Source organism: Colletotrichum graminicola, assembly GCF_000149035.1.
Source record: "Colletotrichum graminicola M1.001 genomic scaffold supercont1.11, whole genome shotgun sequence".
Lineage (NCBI taxonomy): Eukaryota > Fungi > Ascomycota > Sordariomycetes > Glomerellales > Glomerellaceae > Colletotrichum > Colletotrichum graminicola.
In genome coordinates this window covers 969,257-988,182 of record NW_007361015.1, presented here as the reverse complement: position 1 = coordinate 988,182, position 18,926 = coordinate 969,257, and the positions used below count along the sequence as shown (strand labels likewise).

Below are 18,926 nucleotides of genomic sequence, written 5' to 3'. Positions count from 1 at the left end.
AATTTCAGTGCTAATTTGGACGAGGAGGATTTAGGTATAATAGGGCTATGTCCATGAAGACCTAATCCAAGCGTATTTTGCAACCCAATCCAGCAAAGCTGAATGTCTTGCAATGCGAAGGAACAGAACATTGGAAAGCACGGGGAGATTGAAGGAGGAAAAAAGTCATTTCTATCGATCAAGCACACACACACACACACACGAGACTCAGCAAAAAGTAAAACATACAACACCAGGTATTCGCTGGTCGTCACCGACCCAACTACTAATCCGGCCCTCACTGGCTTATCTATGGGAGAGCGGACGGGATCCCGAGTTCTCCAGTGGGTATGGTCGTATGTGTCAATTCGACAAGCAGCATAGTATATAAAGGATGATGCACAGCGTAGCCGTCCAGATTCAGAAACACCTTGGTAGTTAGCGCGGAAAATAGGAGCTTATTGGTCTCTAAAAGGGCCGCTGGCAGATATTGCCATTGAATGCCGCATAGGGGAATCGCTTTTATGGAACGTCTTAACATTTGCCTGTGTCACCACTCTCAAACCAAGCTATTGAGTCTAGCGTGAGCCTGATCCTTGATTTAGTCGGGTGTGGTTTGATTTAAGAATTCAAGCTAGCACACGTATTGGTCTTGAAGGGGGCTATCCGTACACCTCCCTCAAGAGATGAGATAAGATAGGTGTGCACTCAGGCCTGTGGTCGGTGGTCATAGGCGCCGTGCACCGACAATGTCACTGTGCTACACTGTGACACTAGGGGCGAAATCTTATCGGATTCGCAGGCCAACATTAGAACCCCTAGAAAGCGCATTTTTTACCTCAAGGTTCTTCTAGCACACCAGATATAGACCGCGCACCAAATTGAACGGATTGTTGGGTTTCCAACGGGGACGAACGATGCGATCTGTCTCCACGGCGTTGAAGCTGCGGCCGCGCAGTGCTGCTAGAAAGCTGCAGCATCTTCGTTCTCCACAGACCATCAGCAGGCGTGGGTTTGCAGCCGTTGCAGAAGGCGCCAGGTTTGCAGCCAAGCACCTAGGCCACCCGAAGAATTGCTGACGCTTAGCAAAGGACGTTCGATGTTGTCGTGGTAGGAGGTGGCCACGCGGGTGCGGAAGCATGCGCCGCCGCCGCCCGAGCTGGCGCGCGAACAGCTCTCGTTACCCCCAAAATAGAGAATCTCGGCACCTGCTCCTGCAACCCTTCTTTTGGAGGCGTTGGAAAGGGAATAATTCTTCGTGAGATTGACGCGCTCGATGGGCTGGCCGGCAGGGTCATAGACAAGGCCGGTGTACAGTTTAGGGTCCTGAACAGAGCCAAGGGTCCTGCGGTATGGGTACGAAGAAGCTCGCTTGCTCTCATGGTAGTGGGAACCGTATTGCTAACGCCATGGTTATGTGTAGGGCCCTCGAGCGCAAATCGACCGAAAACTCTACCAGAAACACATGAGGGAAGAGCTGGAGACATACCCCAACCTCTCAATCGTCCTCGGCAGCGTGTCCGACATCGTCACGAGCGCAAACCCAGACACCACGGGCTCTGCCCCAAGCAAGATCACGGGAGTCCGACTTGAGTCTGGCGAGGTACTCCCGACGAGCGCCGTAATCATAACAACCGGAACGTTCCTCAGCGCCGAGATCCACATTGGCATGAAGGCGTACCCTGCAGGGCGCATAGGGGAAGATGCGTCCTTCGGCCTGAGCAAATCACTGAAAGACGCCGGCTTCCGCCTCGGGAGACTGAAGACAGGAACTCCTCCACGTATCGCCAAAGACAGTATTGACTACACTCATCTCGAGAGGCAACCAGGTGACAACCCGCCGATGCCGTTCAGCTTCCTAAATGAGCGGGTCGCTGTCGAGGAGCAGATGTCATGTCATGTGAGCTACACCAACGAGAAGACGCACGCGATTGTGCGTGACAACCTGGAAAAGACCATCCACATCCGAGAAACTATTAAAGGCCCGAGATACTGCCCGTCGCTGGAAGCCAAAATCGTTCGGTTTTCCGACAAAGATAGGCATATTGTCTGGTTAGAGCCCGAGGGGTTCGATAGCGACCTCGTCTACCCTAACGGATTGTCCATGACTGTGCCACCCGAGGCGCAGGAGCAGATTCTGCGCTCCATTCCAGGGCTGGAAAACTGCGTGATGACACAAGTGGGCTACGGCGTCGAGTATGACTACATTGATCCCCGAAGCCTCAAGGCAACGCTCGAGACAAAGAACATTGCCGGTCTATTCCTAGCGGGCCAAATCAATGGAACCACCGGTTACGAAGAGGCTGCTGGGCAAGGGATTATCGCCGGCATTAACGCTGGCCGATCTGCGCTGGGTCTTGCCCCAGCCGCAGTTTCAAGAGCGGATGGTTATATCGGCATCATGATTGACGATCTCATTACAAAGGGTGTCACAGAACCGTACAGGATGTTTACAACCAGAAGCGAATACAGGCTGACGTCGCGAGCGGACAATGCAGACCTTAGGTTGACCGAGCAAGGACGGAAGTGGGGCGTCGTGTCGGACGAGCGATGGGCAGCCTTCAGTGACGAGAAACAGCAAATCAGCGACCTCATGGCGCTGCTATCGTCGACGAGCAAGAGCAGCCCAGAGTGGTTGAAGCAAGGATTCCAGGTGAAGGAGGATGCCACCCGACGTGACGCGACCGATATGCTCCGGCTGCGCAACATAACCATGGACCAAGTCGCGGCCGCGGTGCCCGGTGTTGAGGCCTTCCCCGAGCGCATCAGGTCTCGCGTGCACATCGAGGCCACGTATGCGCCCTTCATCAAGCGCCAGCTCGCCGAGCGTAAGGTCTTTGCCCGGGACGAAAGCCTGCGGCTGCCAGCCTGGATTGACTATGACAAGGTTCCTGGGTTGGCCATGGCCGAGAAGGCCGTTCTGAAGGCGACCATGCCCGAGACTCTGGCTCAGGCGAGGCGGCTAGAAGGCATCACGCCGTCCGGTTGTGTACGTTTGCTAGGCTATGTTCAACGTCAACAGCGGAGCACAGCGATGGCAAACATGTCCAAGTCATGGCGGACGAACAAAGAGGCCTCTGAAGGTAAGGGCATCTCTCCGGTTCCGTAGATGCCCCTCTTGAAGGGGTAAAATGAATGTAAACTAGCCCCAAAAGTAGTGGGCAGTCTGATGTTTGATAAAATATTTGGTGTGATGCCTGCTGTCCGAGTGTGGACCCCCGTTTTGTGATCATAATGTACACTACAATCTTTGTTGGTTCCCACCTCTCCGTAACACCCCTTTTGATGCGTACATGTTACAAAGTTTTCTTTCCGGGCCCAGTTGATAAAAAATGTTAAATGTTTTACATGCAAAAGGTCTTATTGTTCGTTTCCCTGGTATGTGACGTCCGGGGCTCTCTGCTGACTGGGGCAGCAAGTGCCTCAGTTAGTTGACAGGGTTGCAAAGCTTCCACGCTCAGCGGAGGCAGCTGATGAAGAAGCTGCGAGACTTCTCAAACCTTGCTGGGTGGCGTCAAGATCTTGACCGCGTCTTTAGTATAGATGTAGCTCGCGCCACTCCAGACTGTCGTGGTAGCCACAACGTACCTGCCACCAAAGTCAGCATTACCTCTTTTGCACCACTTTCATCCGCCGTTCAACTACATGGACGGAAGAAAGGGGAGCGAAGTTGAAGGGACAAATCCAACGTACTGCATGATGGTCAATGGTGTTGAGAGATCGTAGCTGAACACCGGGGCGGCGGTCGTCATGCCAATAAGGATGAGTTGAAGGAACGTATTATACTTGCTGATGGTCGTGGGACGGACCTCGGCCGAGGGTAGAGAAAAGTCCCAATATCGCGCAAAGGTCTTGGGAGGCGGTAAGGAGATCCAACGGTAGTAGATAGCAGACACGGCCAGGCCGACATCGCGGCCGAGGATGATGGTCGCGAGCCATACTGCCGAGGATAGCCCAGGTCAGCGAACACTCCTCCAACGACAGACAGACGGCCTAGAGACTCACCCGGAAGCGACCCCTGTACCGCCAGACACACCGTAAGGATGGTCATGAGTGTCTTATCGGCCATTGGGTCGATGATGGTGCCGACCACCGTCTGCTGCTTCCACCGCCGTGCGATCCAGCCGTCCAGTAGATCCGTCACGCCGGCGTACGCGAACAGGCCCAGTGCCCAAGCATGCTGGTCGTGGAGGATGAAATAGCCGACAAAGGGCGCAGCGACAAGGCGCGATAGTGTCAGTAGGTTCGGCAGGGTACGGATGTCTTCATGGAGATTCTTCGGTAGCGTTGGGAGCTTCGCCGCGATCTTGCTTGCCGTGCTGCGTTGAAGAAACGGTTAGTCTTTGTTGCACACGGTCGTCTTCTTCCCCCATTGCGCCACAGCAACAACAGCAACCACGACGTGATTAGACTTACCCGGACGGCTTGCCGCCAGGCTGGGACGCATAGCGGGCGGCACATCCCGGGGTTGGGCATAGCGGGCTGTTGATCGTATTGTTGCTGATAGGAAGAGACGCTTGCCTGGGCGACGGCCGGTGGTACGCTGATGACGACAACGCATGAAATAAACGATTGCCGCTGCCGGATAGTCGATCTAATTGCACCAATGCCCTTCGGCCACCAAGCCTGAGAATCAACATCTTCGTGTCGTTCGCAGAGCCCCGACTTGGACACTGGCACCAGCCTCGCTTCGAATCGATCCGCCTGAGTTGACGCTGACCTTCACTCACAAAAGCAGATCATGGGTGGGGCACGTAGGAGTTTGGCAAGCTTGGCCAGTCATTGGCCCCCTGTGTCACGTCATTCCGCGCGTCGTCATTCATCGTCCCCGAGGAAGCTCATCTTTTACTTGCATAGATATGCCTATTCGCATAACTGGCTCTCCGTCTTTCTTAAACTAGGTAGGTACAAAACGAAGAAAGCGTGCAACTGTCCCCAGCCAGTCAAGTCGACATAGCAAGACTGCATGCAGTAACGCCCCAAGGTTACACAAAACACACTAGAATAAAATCTTCATCGCGTGGCATACCCAACATGTATGGCTGCAAACTGTAATTGCTTTCCAGGTAAACTTTTTTAATGGCGCAACCTAGACCTTTTCCCCGGATCCAAAATACTCTGGGGCCGTATTGCCCCATTCTCGCGTGCCCGTTTCGTTCTTCCAAACAGCACAAGCTCATCGCAAACCGCAGCCTTGGCGCTGCGCTGTTTTTGGTTCTTTGCTCGACGCCCATTTTTCTTCTTCTTCCTGGCACTCAAGGATATGTAACCCCGCAACATTTCCACACTGTCGTTCAAGGGCGGTCCTCTGTTGGACCCATATCATAGTTGTATACTCCTTCCGACGTCCAACACCGACGGGCGTTAGACGGCTGCGGTGGCTGTAACTTTTTTTGTGCCTGGCGTTGCTCCTGTTCAAGTTCTACCCAATGAGTTGTTGTTGCTGCCTGGCCAAGCAGTATTTCCCTGGGAGATATATTGTCCCTGATCTTCCTCTAATTGTTCGAACGAATTCCAAGTCTCGCGAGTACCCAGTCCGTCAAATGGTTGTATCGATCGGTCACCACCCAACCCCGATTCCGAGTGAACATTTCGGGGAGAGGGTGAGGGGAAGGGCTCGTGAGGTGACAAGTCGTGAACACGTTGCTGCGAGTATAGCATCGAAGTCATGTAGTTGCCACCCATGCCGCGCGAGGGGTCTGTCGGGACGGCTGGCAAACTGCTGGCGAGGCTCATATCTGGGCCTGACGTAGCTTCGTAAGCTGCTGAGTGCCGCCTAGGATGATGCTGCGACTCGAGAGCCATGGTTCGGGATATGTCGGGGGTCAAGCCAGCACTAGTAGGATACCGACCGGCTCTGCTGATATTGTCATACCCGTAGCTTGGGTGCTGGGCCTGTGCATAGCCCACGTTACTCACAGATCCCGGAACACCGCTTAAATATGACGACATATAAGGCGGTTGTCCAAACTGGGGCCCGCCCATGCCGCCGCCCATGTGGTGCAACGAGGGCACCGACATGGCCCGTGATAAGCTTTGGTGATGATGGCCGTTGACCGGATAAGCGTGAGCGAAGAGGCCGTGGGCGCCACGGGAGTCGTCCATTTCGACCTCATCAATGGGAGCCCGGAAGTTCTGTGACATGATCAACTCCCCGCGAGGGATGATGGTGGAAAGCTGGTGGTCCTTGGAAGGAGTCATGAGCTTTCCTTCTGTGACGTCTTCCACGTTGTAGTAAGACACCAGGTGGTGCGGCACGCCTTGGTATGTAACGCTGATCGTCTTCTTCACGAGACCGTTCTCCTTGAAAGGATATGAGTCGACTAGAGAGCCGATGAGAGCGCGTTCGGCCTCCTTGTTGCCCTGCGAACCATCTCCCATGCCCATATTGGCGCCCGTTCCATTAACGCTTCCTGGACGCGTGACCTCGGGCTTTGTAACACCGGTGGGCTTCTTGTTGCGCTTCATGGCACGTTTTTTCTCGCCGGGAGGGAACGGTCTGTCGAGCTCGCGATAAATGAGGAAATTACCCAAGATTCGACTGGGACTCCAGGCAACACCGTCGGTCCAGCGCTTGATCCCGGACGAGTGTTCCTCGTAGATGAAAACATTGCCACTCTTGATAAGATCTTGGCGTTCGCGATCGTGAGGCCGTCTGGGGACGTGATGCAGGGCACTGCTCAAGCATGCCTCGAACAGAACCAGAGCATCCAAAGTGGAGGCAACATGGCCAAAGAAGGTTGGGTTTAGCGGAACGTTGGAGTTTGCCATTTTGGCCTCCGGTTGCGTTGAGTCTAATCGTGTAAGTTACTTTCACCAACGTTTGCGGAAATGATTGCAGAGTTGCGCCACTTACCGACCGAGTATGCTGTACAGGAGGAAGGTATATTCAATAGAGTACAAACCTGGAATATGGTGGATGTAATGCGTGGCCGGTCGACTTGGTTGCAGGGAACAGCTGTCAGCAACGCTGGTGATCGTTGTTGTTGGTGTTGATGCGCTAATGTTGTTGTTTGTTGGTGCGCGTTATGTACGTGATGATCTTCGCCAGAGCGCGAGGTTCCGACAAATGACTATGGGGGAGGAAGAGGATGAAAGAAGCGCGGAAGGGGGGGCTGGCCTTTCAACAGCGAGTGGCAGACCAAGAGGTGTCAAAGCTAAAGTTCAAGAGTGTTTCTCCAAAGGGGGAAGAGGGGAAGAAAATGGGAAGAGGACCTAATGGGTAGGGTAAGTACAGTTCGTGGGTGGAGCTCTGGATCACAGCAGTCGGACCTTGGTTCGGCCTGCACTTGTGGTCGTATCCAGGTTGCAGTACCACCTCCCCCCTGGCGCCTCTTTTCCTTCTTCTCTCTTTGCTAAACAACTGATCAACACCTGTGTGACTGTGGCCTGAAGACCACGGCCGAGTCTGGCGAGGGGACCTTGAGTGGCCAAGTGGGAAAGTGCTTCGAATTGACGACCGGATATATTTCCCCCCTTGTGATCTGTTGGCTGTACCAAGGATGGGGTAAAGCTTGCAGGTTGGATATGTATGAACAGCAGCACAGTGGTCCGCAAGGCAAGTGCCTATGTGAGAGGCTTGTGGCTTGCGTGGGCCAGGAACTGGAGGTTAATGGTGAGATCCAGTGTTTTAAGGTTTGTCGAGCGCAGCACGGGCGGTACGATGGGCGGGAGTCTTGTTAGCTGCGCGTGCTGGTATTCCCTCTCTGGCCCTGCTAAAGTACGGTGCGGTGTGGCTGCCGATGACCGTGTGGGTTTGACATGTACGTGTACGCAGATGAACAACGCTGGTCGAACCCGTTGCAAAGGAGGGAAGACGGTAAAGGTTGCGGGTGGCGGGCAAGAGCAAGTAGTAGAAGGAGGAGTGTATGAGGAAGGTTGGTAGTTGAAAGGTTGATGAATGCGGAGCGGGACCCTTAGAATTTAGAGGTCGGGAAGGAGGGATGCAAACAGAAGGAGGGCCTCGGAGGTTTTTGACTCTAGAACCAAACGGTTGGGCCTCGAACTCGTGTAGTTCCTACAAGCTTCAGGAACCGGGGATGCAAGAGGTTGATGTACGGGGACTGGATGTCGCGGGGGACTTATAAGATGTCGGTGCCCGACGGTAAAACTGGTAATTGCGCGCGAAGATCGGAACACTGGATGAAATATGTACTTTGCTGTGCAGCGCAGGTGCTGATGCGGTGCGACAAGGGGAGCTCGCCCAGGGCAGCCGGGTGGAGAATACAAGACGAGGTCGAGCGAAGAGGGCAGACGAGGCCTTGTCAACAGACAGGGCAGATCGGGCCCAAGGCTCAAGGCGGGATGCCGACGTAGGGCCAGGCCAGGCCAGGCAAGGTGCCGTGGTCGAGGGTAGCAGTAAGCTGTTTGAACCCGAGCAAGGGTAGCAGATGAAGCTCTACCATGTACGTCAGAGAGCCAAGCAAGACAGGGCGGACGGGGCAGAGGGAAGAGCGGCGGCGGCGGTGGTGGTGCGGTAGAAGGAGACGAGGACGAGGAGGGGATGGAGTATGAGAGCCCTGCAGCGACAGGCATTCAACAACAGTCGCTGCAATGTGATAATGGAGACGAGTGCATGTCCGTCTGTTCCTGGAGAAAGCAGAGCCGACGAACGTGGAGGTAGGGTGAGGCGGAGGAGACAGCGGCGGCGACGGCGGCGGCGGCGGCGATGGATCTGGGACTGGGGACTGGACGCAAAGACACACAACCCAAGGAGCAGACCGGCAAGCAGGATACCCGGGGGGGGGGGGGGGGGGTGCGTAATAGCTGAATAGAGATGGAGAGGAGTGTGATGGAGGGAGGAGGTGTGAGAGGAAAGAGAAGTGGGGTGGGTGAGGGAGGAAGTGGGTAGGAAGACCAGAGAGAAAGAAAAGTGCAGCGATGAGAAATGTGTGTGTGTGTTGGTGTGTGTGGGTGGGTGTGTGTGTGTGGTGGGTGGTGGGTGGTGGGTGGTTGGGGGGGGGGGGGGGAAGATGGGAGTGGAAACGCTCGGCGATCAGAGAACAGAAATGCCTCTCAGTACCTGCTGAAGTAGGTAGGTATGGTAGGGCATGTAGGCATGCATGTGAGCCAGAAGAGGAGATGGAGAAGCTAGTGGGCGGGCGAGACGGACGCAAGAGCAGACAGACAGAGAGCAAGAAAGAGGTGCAAGTATCCAATGACGGTCAGTAACATTACCAGTGCAAGCGCAGATGCAGGTATTTCTGAGAGGGCTTTGTCAAGTGAGCGAGAGGAGGAATTTGGACTTGGCTCAAACCGACTGGCGGACTGGCTAGGCCTACGAGCTGACAGGCAAGCAGCCTGGCACATGCACCTTGAAGGTATTTAAGCCTTATCCTGGGTCCGTTATACCTTAGTATCCTGCTCTGCTTTGCAAATGCGTTGCTGTTTACGCTCACCTTCTCAGTGCTGGACTGGCGGGCCGGCCTGGTCAGTAGCGCAGGTGCTTGGCACAGGTAGTTCGTACTTTTGTAAGTCGGCACTATGTTGCGCACGAGACTGACGGCCAAGTACCGAGTGTTAAGACACCGTGACTGATGCCCAAGCAAACGTACCAGGTGGTACGCCTTGGCGCGGCACTATCGCCAAGGGCAGGGTAGACAAGACAACCATCATGTAATGTAGTCCAATACTGCTGGCTGGCTGTCGTTGCTGCCGCCGCTGGTGGGATGGATTAGATGGACGGATGTTGGGAGTGAAGAAAAGAGGAGGGCAGATAGTCCAGCAAGGTTAAGCTCAGGCGCCTCAAGGTCTAAGAGAAAGAGGATAAGAGGCAGCACGCCAAGACAACGGAGATGCCAGCGATCGAATGGTAACACCATGATAGCTGATGCTTGATGCTTTGTTTATGGTTCTAGTTGGCCCAAGACAATTTGGAAGATTTCCAAAATCCTTCTCCCCTTCTCCCAGGGTTAGAATACCGGCCGCCGTCGGGTTGGTATTTGTGAGTGAACAATGGCGTAACCATCATGCTCATGTTTTGCCTATTGTTTCTGCCTCGTCTATAGCGGTGGTGGAATGGGTGTTCTACTTGAAAGGGGGTGGGGTGTGGGAGTGCAGTGATGTTGTCGGTGATGAAGTTGGTGGTGGTGTCTCGATGCGGAGTTGGATGTTGATGCTCTCTCTATACGGCGACTGCCGCCGCTACGGCTGCTCCAAAACAATGCAAGGCACAAACAAGGTAGGGAATGTTAGGGACCCCAAAGATCCAGTGTCTTGGTAAGGAGGAGCATGCTGTCTCGTCCGGGAGTAGAGCCAAGATGGAAATGAGGGGCCGGGTCCTAAGACGCCGATTCCCCAGTCTTTCTTCAACAGAATCCCAAAGTCAAAGCCTAGGAGACGGGGTTAATCGATGGAGGCTTACCTCGGGGTCGCATCCACCACAGCAGTCTACGTATTGTTGGACGTCTGCAGAGGCCAAGTCCAAAGGGGTAAGCAGGTCTGAGGTCCAATCTGATTCACCTTTGCAGCAAGGTAGAAAAGAAAGTACAGTGACTGCACCGCGATAATGAGGTAGAATCTGTTTATTGCAGCGGGGAGCTGGCCGACGTCAAGATGGGCCGGGGACCTGTTTCTGCGACGCCACAAGGAGACGTGAGCTGTGCCTTCGCTACCTTGAGTGGAATTTTGTTTCTTCGCCCAACGAACGTCCTTGCGAAGCAATGCGGTGCCGCCAAGCGACTGGGTGGTGAGCTGAGGCGATGGGGAAAAGGTCAGATGTACCTCGCGTCTCGAAAGGTGGTAGCGCCAAGATCGTGCTCGCTGAATCTCCAGGGGCCGGGAGGTACGGGCGAGATGGGTGTTCAGAAGGTACATAGTATAGTATGGGGTGGACAGGGGTGGGGAAGATGAAGGCATATCCGTACTTTGAGGCATGTTACTGAGATACGGTGATGGATGGGACAAGGTATTGGAGGGAGGGGGTAAGAATAGAATGGGACGATAGGATGGGGTAGGATAGGCGTTAAACGGGGAGAACGGGGAGAACGGGAAGGAGTAGGAGTATGAAGGAGAGCGGCGATGAAGTGAAGGAGGAGCACGGCCAAAGGTATCAGAATGAGGCAAGAAGCGTGCGTGATGAGACGGGTACGGATGCGGCAGTGCGAAGGAGTCGATGACGATGACGGTACCTGCTTGAACTGGCCGTTGCCGTTGAAGGATGAAAAGGTCGAAGCGAGCGAGAGAGGTAGGTAGAGAGGAGAGAGTACCACTTTGGCCTGCCCTAAGAGACACGTACCGTGGGCCGTGTGTGTCCATCTTATAGGTAGGTTCTCGACCTGTGACTGCCTCACAGCCTCACAGCCTCGGTACCTTGAGGTATAGAGAGAGAGAGGGGGGGGGGAGGGGGGGGGGGGGGGGGTAAGGAGGAAGGACAGCTTCCTCTAAAATTTGGTGATCAATCTACGCAAGTCAGAAACCAGGAACTCAAGGTACATACATCATACCCGCCACGCTTCGTTCCACTACTTTCCTCAAGAGACCGACCTTCTAGCCCCCGTCTCTCATAAAACGTCTCCATGTGTGTTCCCTCGCTGTCGCTTCACGTGTTTCGCTGAATGACAATCTACGACAACTGCTGCCAAAATGCCCACCCAAAGTAGTTGTACCACTTGCCTTGCCTGGCCTTATGCCGCAGACTGGATGGAGCACCAAGGTTAAGCCTGTCATGGGAAAGGCATGGTTGGGCAGCTAACAAAGTAGGAGAAGGGGAGCACACAGGCGGGAATGGAAGGAAAGGTAACGCAATGCAATGCAAGGAAAGTACAGCCCACGGACTCGATAGACTATGTATGGCGTAAGGGAACAAACAGCGGAGAGAAAAGAAGATAGCAGAAAGGGAGGGGGGGAGGCGACCGCAGAGAGAGTAAAAGCTTGCCCGGTCAAGGGCTGGCAAGAGTCAGGCAAGACAGACGACAAAAGGGAAGGGAAGGTGGCATGTCGATACCGATAGCTCCAGCGCCCCCTGCTGAAGAATCTGAGACAGGGAAACACGTCTCCGTCTAGGTGGTGACGGATATCTCCTTAGCCACATGTCCGTACGGAGAGGGGGAGCGTCAAGCGAGAGGTACGTATCTGCGGATGCTATTGGCACACAGGCCACCCAACATGTTGCGCAGAGACCAGCAGCGACGCATGGCCGTCGATATTGGCCGTCCGTCCGTCCGTCCGTCCGTCTATCAAGCCATCAGAATCCAGCGACTGCAACGCTCGTAACGCCCACGTTGGAAGACTAAAATCCCACATCTCGGGCCATCCATCCACGGGCCCTCTGTGGTCCAAGATCTCATGCCAGCTACGGCATTACATGGAGAGCTATAGCGAAATTGTGAGCCGCGTCAACCACACCCTCGCGGAAGATACACCCGACAAGAAGACAAGGGGAGGGCTTGTAACCGTGTACTATCAACGCGCGTGGTGAGGCATCGAGGAGTCTAAATACCGTGAAAGGCTGGCGAGAGATACGTCTCTCGATGGGAAGGGGACTTGTTCCGATTGCGAGTCGTTAGTTTGCCCGCCCCAAAGCTCGATGCCACCGGATATGTCAAGTACGCGTGTCAACGCACCTACCGCGGTAGTTTAGATGCTGAGGGCAGCCGTCAAAGGATGTGTTTTGCTCCGAATCCGAAGCGCGCCATGAGCCCGGCCGAGAAACAGCCATGGGAAACGCTAAGGCAGTTCGCAGGCATGCTACGCCAATGCAGTGCTGATCTGGTTTCGTCCGTTTCCCCCCCCTTTGGTGATGTTTGTCCCGACTGAACCGGCCTAACACTGGACGGAACGGGACTGAGCCCAAGGAGCTAGAATGGACCGAACCAATCCGCCGAGACAGTCCAGACCTACCCTTCATCAGTACCCACAGTACATAGGTAGTTCGTTGTGTCCGTGAGGGCGAGGGTGATACGTCCCATGGATTCAATGCTGCCACCAACATGTTCCCAGAACAATGGCGAGCGCGCCCAAGCATGGATAGACTCGCATGTCACGCCTTCTCTTGCCCAGTAGGTGCATCTCTCCTCTCATCGGTGGTCGAATATACTATTTCGGGTTGTATACGGATAGTCCACCCTGCTTTGTTGACGGTTCCCCCACCTTATTTCGGTTCTATCTCCACGACTACCACTGGCTGAGTGGAGCGTTGGTGCTGTACTCTCTTGCGTATCGCTCCAATGTTCGCGTGGGTTTCGAGCTGCGTCAGGGCACATTAGCTTCCTAGAATCACCTCTTCGTCTGAAGCTCCAAATTGATGCCGAAAGGAGTGTTTGTATTGGTGTTGAACACCGTCGGCAGAGTGCCGGAACCACTGGCGAACGTACATCCTGGCAAGTGATTGCAGACTACCTATATACATAGTAGATAGGTACGTAGAAGGGAGGTACGTAAGTAGGCAGTAGGTACCTTGGACGGCAGGTAGATAGAGACCGCAGTACGTACTATACGGCGTGTTTCTGTATGGCCCTGGGCCTGGGGGGGCCCGTCAGACCCGCTAGCCAAGACAATGTGAGGAAGTGCCATGGTCGGTGCTTGTGGCTCGTTTTCGCAGTGCCAGACACTATTAGCTTCGTGGTGTGTCAGAGCAGCAGGGAAGCGCAAACAATGCACGGAAAGGCCCTGCGTGCTAGAAAACAGCAAATCAAGAACAGCGGGGGCAGGGGAGGAGAAGGCAGTACAGGGGTGTTTCTGGCCGAAAACAGCCTTGGCTTTTCGGTTTTGCTCATTTAGAGCTCCGCGCGGGTATTGATTCGTGCCTGAGCAGGGCCCGGGCTCTCAATCCTGGCCAGGATCACTTGGTGGGGGATTGTGAAATAGTGGAATGGTTAAAGATCGATCCGACGGGGAGCATGGAAGGGAAAGGATACGACGCCAATGTTGCCAAAGCTCTACGCAGTAAGGACCAGGTCTTGAGCTCAAGCTTCACAAGCTAGGAGACCCCTTCCATTTCCTGTCCGGCCCTATTGTTCACATTTGAGGAAAATAAGTCAAGGTATCCGTAAGTATGTAGTCAAACATTAACTGGCTGATCCAGCAAGTGTGATCGGAGTGTCCGCATTGGGTAAGGTACGGATGACCTGTGTCCGCAATGGACCATGCCACCACAAGGCGGCTGGCACCCCACGTGTCATGTGTTATGCGAGTAAATGTCTTGACTGCAGTGTACCGAGAAAGCCACAGCGAAAGCCACACACAACTGGGAGATGGAGGGTACGTACCGTATGGGCGTAGAGACAATAAACTACTTGGTAGCCTCAGACAGCCATTCGAGGAACAATTGACGGGTCCAATAATTCCCTCCAATGTGACCAGCAACCGAATCCGCCGTCAGGTCTCTGATGGCCTGATTGGCAAAGGGGCTACCCATGCGGTTGTTTTTCTTTTTTCTTTTTCTTTTGTTTCTTTTCTCTCGGTAACTACGCAAAGGCCTGTCTGTGACTAACCGCCATTCTACCCATGGAGATGGAGAAGAAGGAGGCGGGAAGGAACAAGTGACCAGCAGAAAGACAGGGGGTTAGGAGGTGAGAGTGCACCACAAATGAAAAGAAGAAGAAAAAGGGACAAGTGCCACAAGCCTGTCAGTTTGGTCAAGGGACAGGACAGATCCGCATGTGCAGGAGACGCAAGCCGAGCCAGTAGGTTGCCGGTGAAATAGCAGGGGATCACAGGAACCCTTGCAATGGGCTGCCAACGCCGGGATCGCTAGCGGGGTGTGAGGCTCAGGCCCGGGGGGCCCCCGAAGGGTTGAAGAATGATCAACACATGGATGGGCATTAGGTGGCCGGCCGATGGGTGGCAGTGCGGTCAAATAATGGATGGAGTCGCCTGTTGTGGTTGAGTGGGTGGGAGGACAGAGATGTGTGTGTGGGAGAGAAAGGAACAAGTGCAGGTGGGGGAGGGAGGGTGTGTGTGTGTGTGTGTGTGTGTGTGTGTGTGTGTGTGTGTGTGTGTGTGTGTGGATGGGCATGTTGGGGGTGTGTTGAGTGAACGGAGTGACATGGTGGTCGCTCAACTCTCTTAGCTCTCTTTCTTGTCCATCCCTCATCGCCCGCGTGGGAGGGGGTCCATGTCCTTTTCCCGTGACAATGCAGCCCGATGTCCTCGCAATCCCACAGCTACGCGATATACCACCAAGACAATGCCATTTGCTGGCACGGCAGCAAATGAAGACATGGGTGGCACCAGTGCCTTCCCTTGGGGCGCGTGGAGAAATAATTAGGGAAGGTGGGGGCTTGCACCACTACGTACGATGTACAATGGTACGAGGCCCCCTACTACAGGACTTCACTTTTGGTGAATATTCACCCTCTATTACGATATCCGTTATGGGGGTTAACATCATAGGGGTAGTCAACAGCCCTGCCACCCTTTACTTACCTGTCGTCGTCCACCGAGGGTCTGTTTTCCCGAACCGAATCCTACGACGACAAACGCATCTCCGCCATATCGAGTGGTGCTAGTAGCAAAGAGCAGAGAACAAGAGACGAAAAAAAGGGAACAAGTATATTACAGAGGGAGGAGATGGAAAGGCGGAGGGAGACATGCGAATGCACAGCATACAGCTTATCTTGGCTCACCTACAGTCATTCACTGTTTATTCAACGTATTGTACCTCATGTGCCTGGCCCTTTCGCTTGCACCGGTGCCCTTTATGCATCGCAACGCCATCCCAATCTAGCCCTAGGCATACAGCTAACGCACCTGCGTTCTGGAAGGCCAGGTCCGGAATGTGAGTAGCCCGGTGAGCGCAACCAAAACCACTTCATCATCTCCAACCCTAGCAGAAGGATGTACATCGTACGTAGCATACCTAGTTGGTTCAAATGACGGTAAAGCCGCCCACAGCGCACGCACCACGCATCACACTGCCTTGACATAGTAACTCTCTCTCTCCCCCCCCCTTTTCCGTTAGGAGTCGGAGTGGGAGGGGGGTGTTAAGCTCTATGACACATCCAGCATCCCCCTTTCGCAGAGCTAACCTTATTGGTATCGTAGGGCGAGCCGAACATGCAGGTATGTGCCTGTTGACCGGTGAGGTCTCATAACATACGTCAATTGCACAGGCTAGATGGGAAACCGCCTTATTAGGTGAGACATGGACACTTAGGGACTTCTCTGTTGGTGAATATTCTCCCTCCATTGTGATGTAAGCTATGGGGGGTAACATCACAGGGGGCGATAACTTTCCCCTGCCACCCTGTACTTCGTATTGCCATGGTGAGAATGCCACACACATGCTGGGCATGATGCATCTCTTCACTGACGATGCAAGCGTGGCACTGCTGATGGGTTATCCCGCACTCATGGCAAGTGTCAATCCAGACTCCCGTCCTTACAAACTAATGGCACGCCGACCATTGAGCTGCATAATGTAAGCCATCTCGTCTACGTTGTTTGAACCACATAGGGTTTACCGAGGACGGACCGGGGCCCATTAGGAAAGGTACATGGTAGGTCGCTCGCCGTTCGACTTGGAAGTTAATTCTCACCCGGGGAACTGTGTGTGGGCAGGCGATCGAAGGTCATCCTGGTCCGAGTAATGCGTCCAAACACGGGCCTTGAGTTACGGCACGACAACTTACCGCGAGTATGGCCGAAAATTAATTGCATGTCAAAATACCTAGACTCATCCAATTGCTTCAGTCAAAGCTACAACTCGGGTGGCAGAAAACGTAAAGGCAGTTCGATGGGCATAGCATTTGGCGGACGACCCCGCCAGTGTGCTCCTCCACGTCCCGCCCAGTAGGTATCCGCCTAGACGTCGCCATTCATGACACTCGCCGTTTGCATCATGGCCGTATGCTGCTGGCCCAATATAGCCCAGTTTCGTTCTCGCGTTTTCCCATGTCCCAGGAGCCCCACACGCTATACCGTATGTGGTGCGCTAACCATTATAAAGGGGATCGTGGGGACCAACTACTCTCCAACATGCCACTTTTAGCAGCGTGGTGACGTGCGTACCTTGCAAGCGCCTGTGCGTTTTGTTACACCAGCGGGCACCTGGATGGCCATGTTGGAATCAAGGAAGGTCGAAGCCAACGCGCCAAGGCGATCAAAAAGCGCATTGTGGCGGCGAGTGCGTGTTGGTCGAGGTGATTGTAGGGTGCGCGTCCATGTTCTCGTAGCGCAAGCTGGCAAGCCAGACGTCGTTGGGTTGGTCATGGATGTAGCGAGGCGGAAGCAAACCCTATATCCGTACAGTCAGTCCTGTCTGCCTAGGACCATGTACGATGTACTTTACAAAGTCGAGAAGTGGAGCGTGGTTAGGCGACGGCTATGCAGCATCCATGTCAAGGCATCCTAGCCTATGCGCAGATTTCCGACGCCCCAAAGTGACGGGGCCCAAGGTTCACCCATACACATGTACATACGACTTAGTGGCTCCCACCACGCATCTACAAAGACTTCATCCTGAGTCCTGGTACGACAACCTTGGATACCTGGTCGCCCGTTGCCCGTTGTCGGAGCTGCCTCCGATGTGAGGGTGGCTTCGGCGGCGGCGGCGGCGGCGGCGGTGGTGTTGGTAATGGTAGTGGTGGGGGGATGATCATCTCGCATGCGCACGGATGAGTGGGACGGGCGCAAGGTGGCTAGCGTTGAAGGCAAATTTAGGTATTGGCTTACGAGCAGTAGCAGTAGCAGTGGCAGTAGCAGTAACAGTAGCAGTAGCTGCAACAGTACACTAAACGGGTATAGGACGTTCGAGGGCAGTCGGCGTTTGTCGGCAAGTGAGCTTTTGTGCCTCAATAACCCAATTCTGCTGGCTCAGCGGCCAGGTGGCTGTTAGCTAGCTAGCTACCTACCTACCTAGATATGCGGTAGATCGAGGCACTGAATGAATGCCTGGATACCTGGATTTATGCCTGGCGGCTTTGATTTTCTTCCTCAGGCACGCACATAAGGGAAACACCTCCCGTGTGTGCTTGGGGGCTCCGAGGTAAGCGGAAGCCAAGGCCTGAGGCCTTGGACCCCCAGGACTCGGGACTCGCTGGCATAAACGTCTGGCCGCGCATCGCTTCGCATCGCATTGCATCACGTAGCAGCCCGTTTGCTACCTACACTCCTGTGCTGTATCTCCCTCTTTCTCTTATTCACTGCTCGTGCGCGTGCGCGTGCCTGTCGGCATCCCGGATATCCGTGCATTGTACTGACAGGTGCCTACAATGCTGGTTGTATGTGTGTTCCTCGATGTCAAACTTGACAACAATAGGTAATACACCCCAGCTCTCAAGCTTTTTTCTCTTTCCTTTTTTTCTTTTCTCTTTCGCCAATTAAGGCACTGTCAAATTTGCCGCTCGGTCCTGCGGGCGCTCGGAGCCAGCCCCAAGCCATTGGTTCTGCAGCCGGACACGGAGATTGCCGGGGGAGGGGGCTGATTGGTTGAGGGTTGCGGCCGGAAGTAGGGTGCCTACCTACTACTACTCCGTCCATTCCTCATGAATCCATCCATCTCTTTTCCATTACATCCCATCTCCTCGCACGTGACAATTGGTTACGATTCAAGCTCATATTATCCCTAAAGCTCTCCAAAACCTCCATGTAGGTACGATGAATGCACTAGGGCTATGGACCCGGGATCGACACGCTCTTCACGTCGCATCCTTGGCCTGCCGGCTGGATGCATAAGACCCCACCCTACAACTCAGATCACCCCCAAAGTCAGATCACCCTTAGATAAGGTAGCAATAAGAGATAAGTATATTAAGTTAACAACTTCTTAATATACTAACTATAAGCTAGAAAGATAAAGAAACATATATACATATCTTCTAATAAGGCTCTTATATAATATTATTAGCTTTTTATATATTTTATAAGTAATTTATAGCTAAAGCTAGATATACTTTTATCTATAAGGAGTAAATAAGCTAAAATAAGTAAGTACTAATATATAATTAAGATAAGATTTTATTATTAGATATTAACTATAAAGAATACTATATATTAATCTTTATAAC

The 18,926-nt window shown here is 53.7% G+C and overlaps 5 protein-coding genes and 1 non-coding gene across 6 annotated transcripts; 1 reads left to right on the top strand and 5 right to left on the bottom strand.

Annotated features, from left to right (window-relative positions):
* Positions 1 to 221: 221 nt before the first annotated feature.
* GLRG_12512 lies at positions 222 to 337 on the bottom strand. The gene has a single exon (XR_001139445.1). It is a non-coding gene; the product is annotated as a 5S ribosomal RNA (ribosomal RNA).
* A 559-nt stretch (positions 338 to 896) lies between these two features.
* Positions 897 to 3,088, top strand: GLRG_03809 (glucose inhibited division protein A; the record flags this gene model as incomplete). The annotated part of the gene is made up of 3 exons (XM_008094494.1): positions 897 to 1,018; positions 1,071 to 1,335; positions 1,403 to 3,088. 3 exons carry the CDS (start codon positions 897 to 899, stop codon positions 3,086 to 3,088), a joined length of 2,073 nt encoding a protein of 690 aa, XP_008092685.1.
* A 385-nt stretch (positions 3,089 to 3,473) lies between these two features.
* Positions 3,474 to 4,619, bottom strand: GLRG_03808 (CDP-alcohol phosphatidyltransferase; the record flags this gene model as incomplete). Its single annotated transcript, XM_008094493.1, has 4 exons — positions 3,474 to 3,567; positions 3,673 to 3,919; positions 3,985 to 4,298; positions 4,396 to 4,619. 4 exons carry the CDS (start codon positions 4,617 to 4,619, stop codon positions 3,474 to 3,476), a joined length of 879 nt encoding a protein of 292 aa, XP_008092684.1.
* Positions 4,620 to 5,394: 775 nt separating this feature from the next.
* Positions 5,395 to 6,750, bottom strand: GLRG_03807 (Gti1/Pac2 family protein; the record flags this gene model as incomplete). The annotated part of the gene is made up of 1 exon (XM_008094492.1): positions 5,395 to 6,750. One exon carries the CDS (start codon positions 6,748 to 6,750, stop codon positions 5,395 to 5,397), a length of 1,356 nt encoding a protein of 451 aa, XP_008092683.1.
* Positions 6,751 to 16,722: 9,972 nt separating this feature from the next.
* On the bottom strand, positions 16,723 to 16,980 carry GLRG_03806 (uncharacterized protein; the record flags this gene model as incomplete). Its single annotated transcript, XM_008094491.1, has 2 exons — positions 16,723 to 16,833; positions 16,930 to 16,980. The coding sequence occupies 2 exons, from the start codon at positions 16,978 to 16,980 to the stop codon at positions 16,723 to 16,725; spliced, it is 162 nt and encodes a 53-aa protein (XP_008092682.1).
* Positions 16,981 to 17,126: 146 nt separating this feature from the next.
* GLRG_03805 (uncharacterized protein) lies at positions 17,127 to 17,526 on the bottom strand (the record flags this gene model as incomplete). Its single annotated transcript, XM_008094490.1, has 2 exons — positions 17,127 to 17,155; positions 17,340 to 17,526. 2 exons carry the CDS (start codon positions 17,524 to 17,526, stop codon positions 17,127 to 17,129), a joined length of 216 nt encoding a protein of 71 aa, XP_008092681.1.
* Positions 17,527 to 18,926: the final 1,400 nt, after the last annotated feature.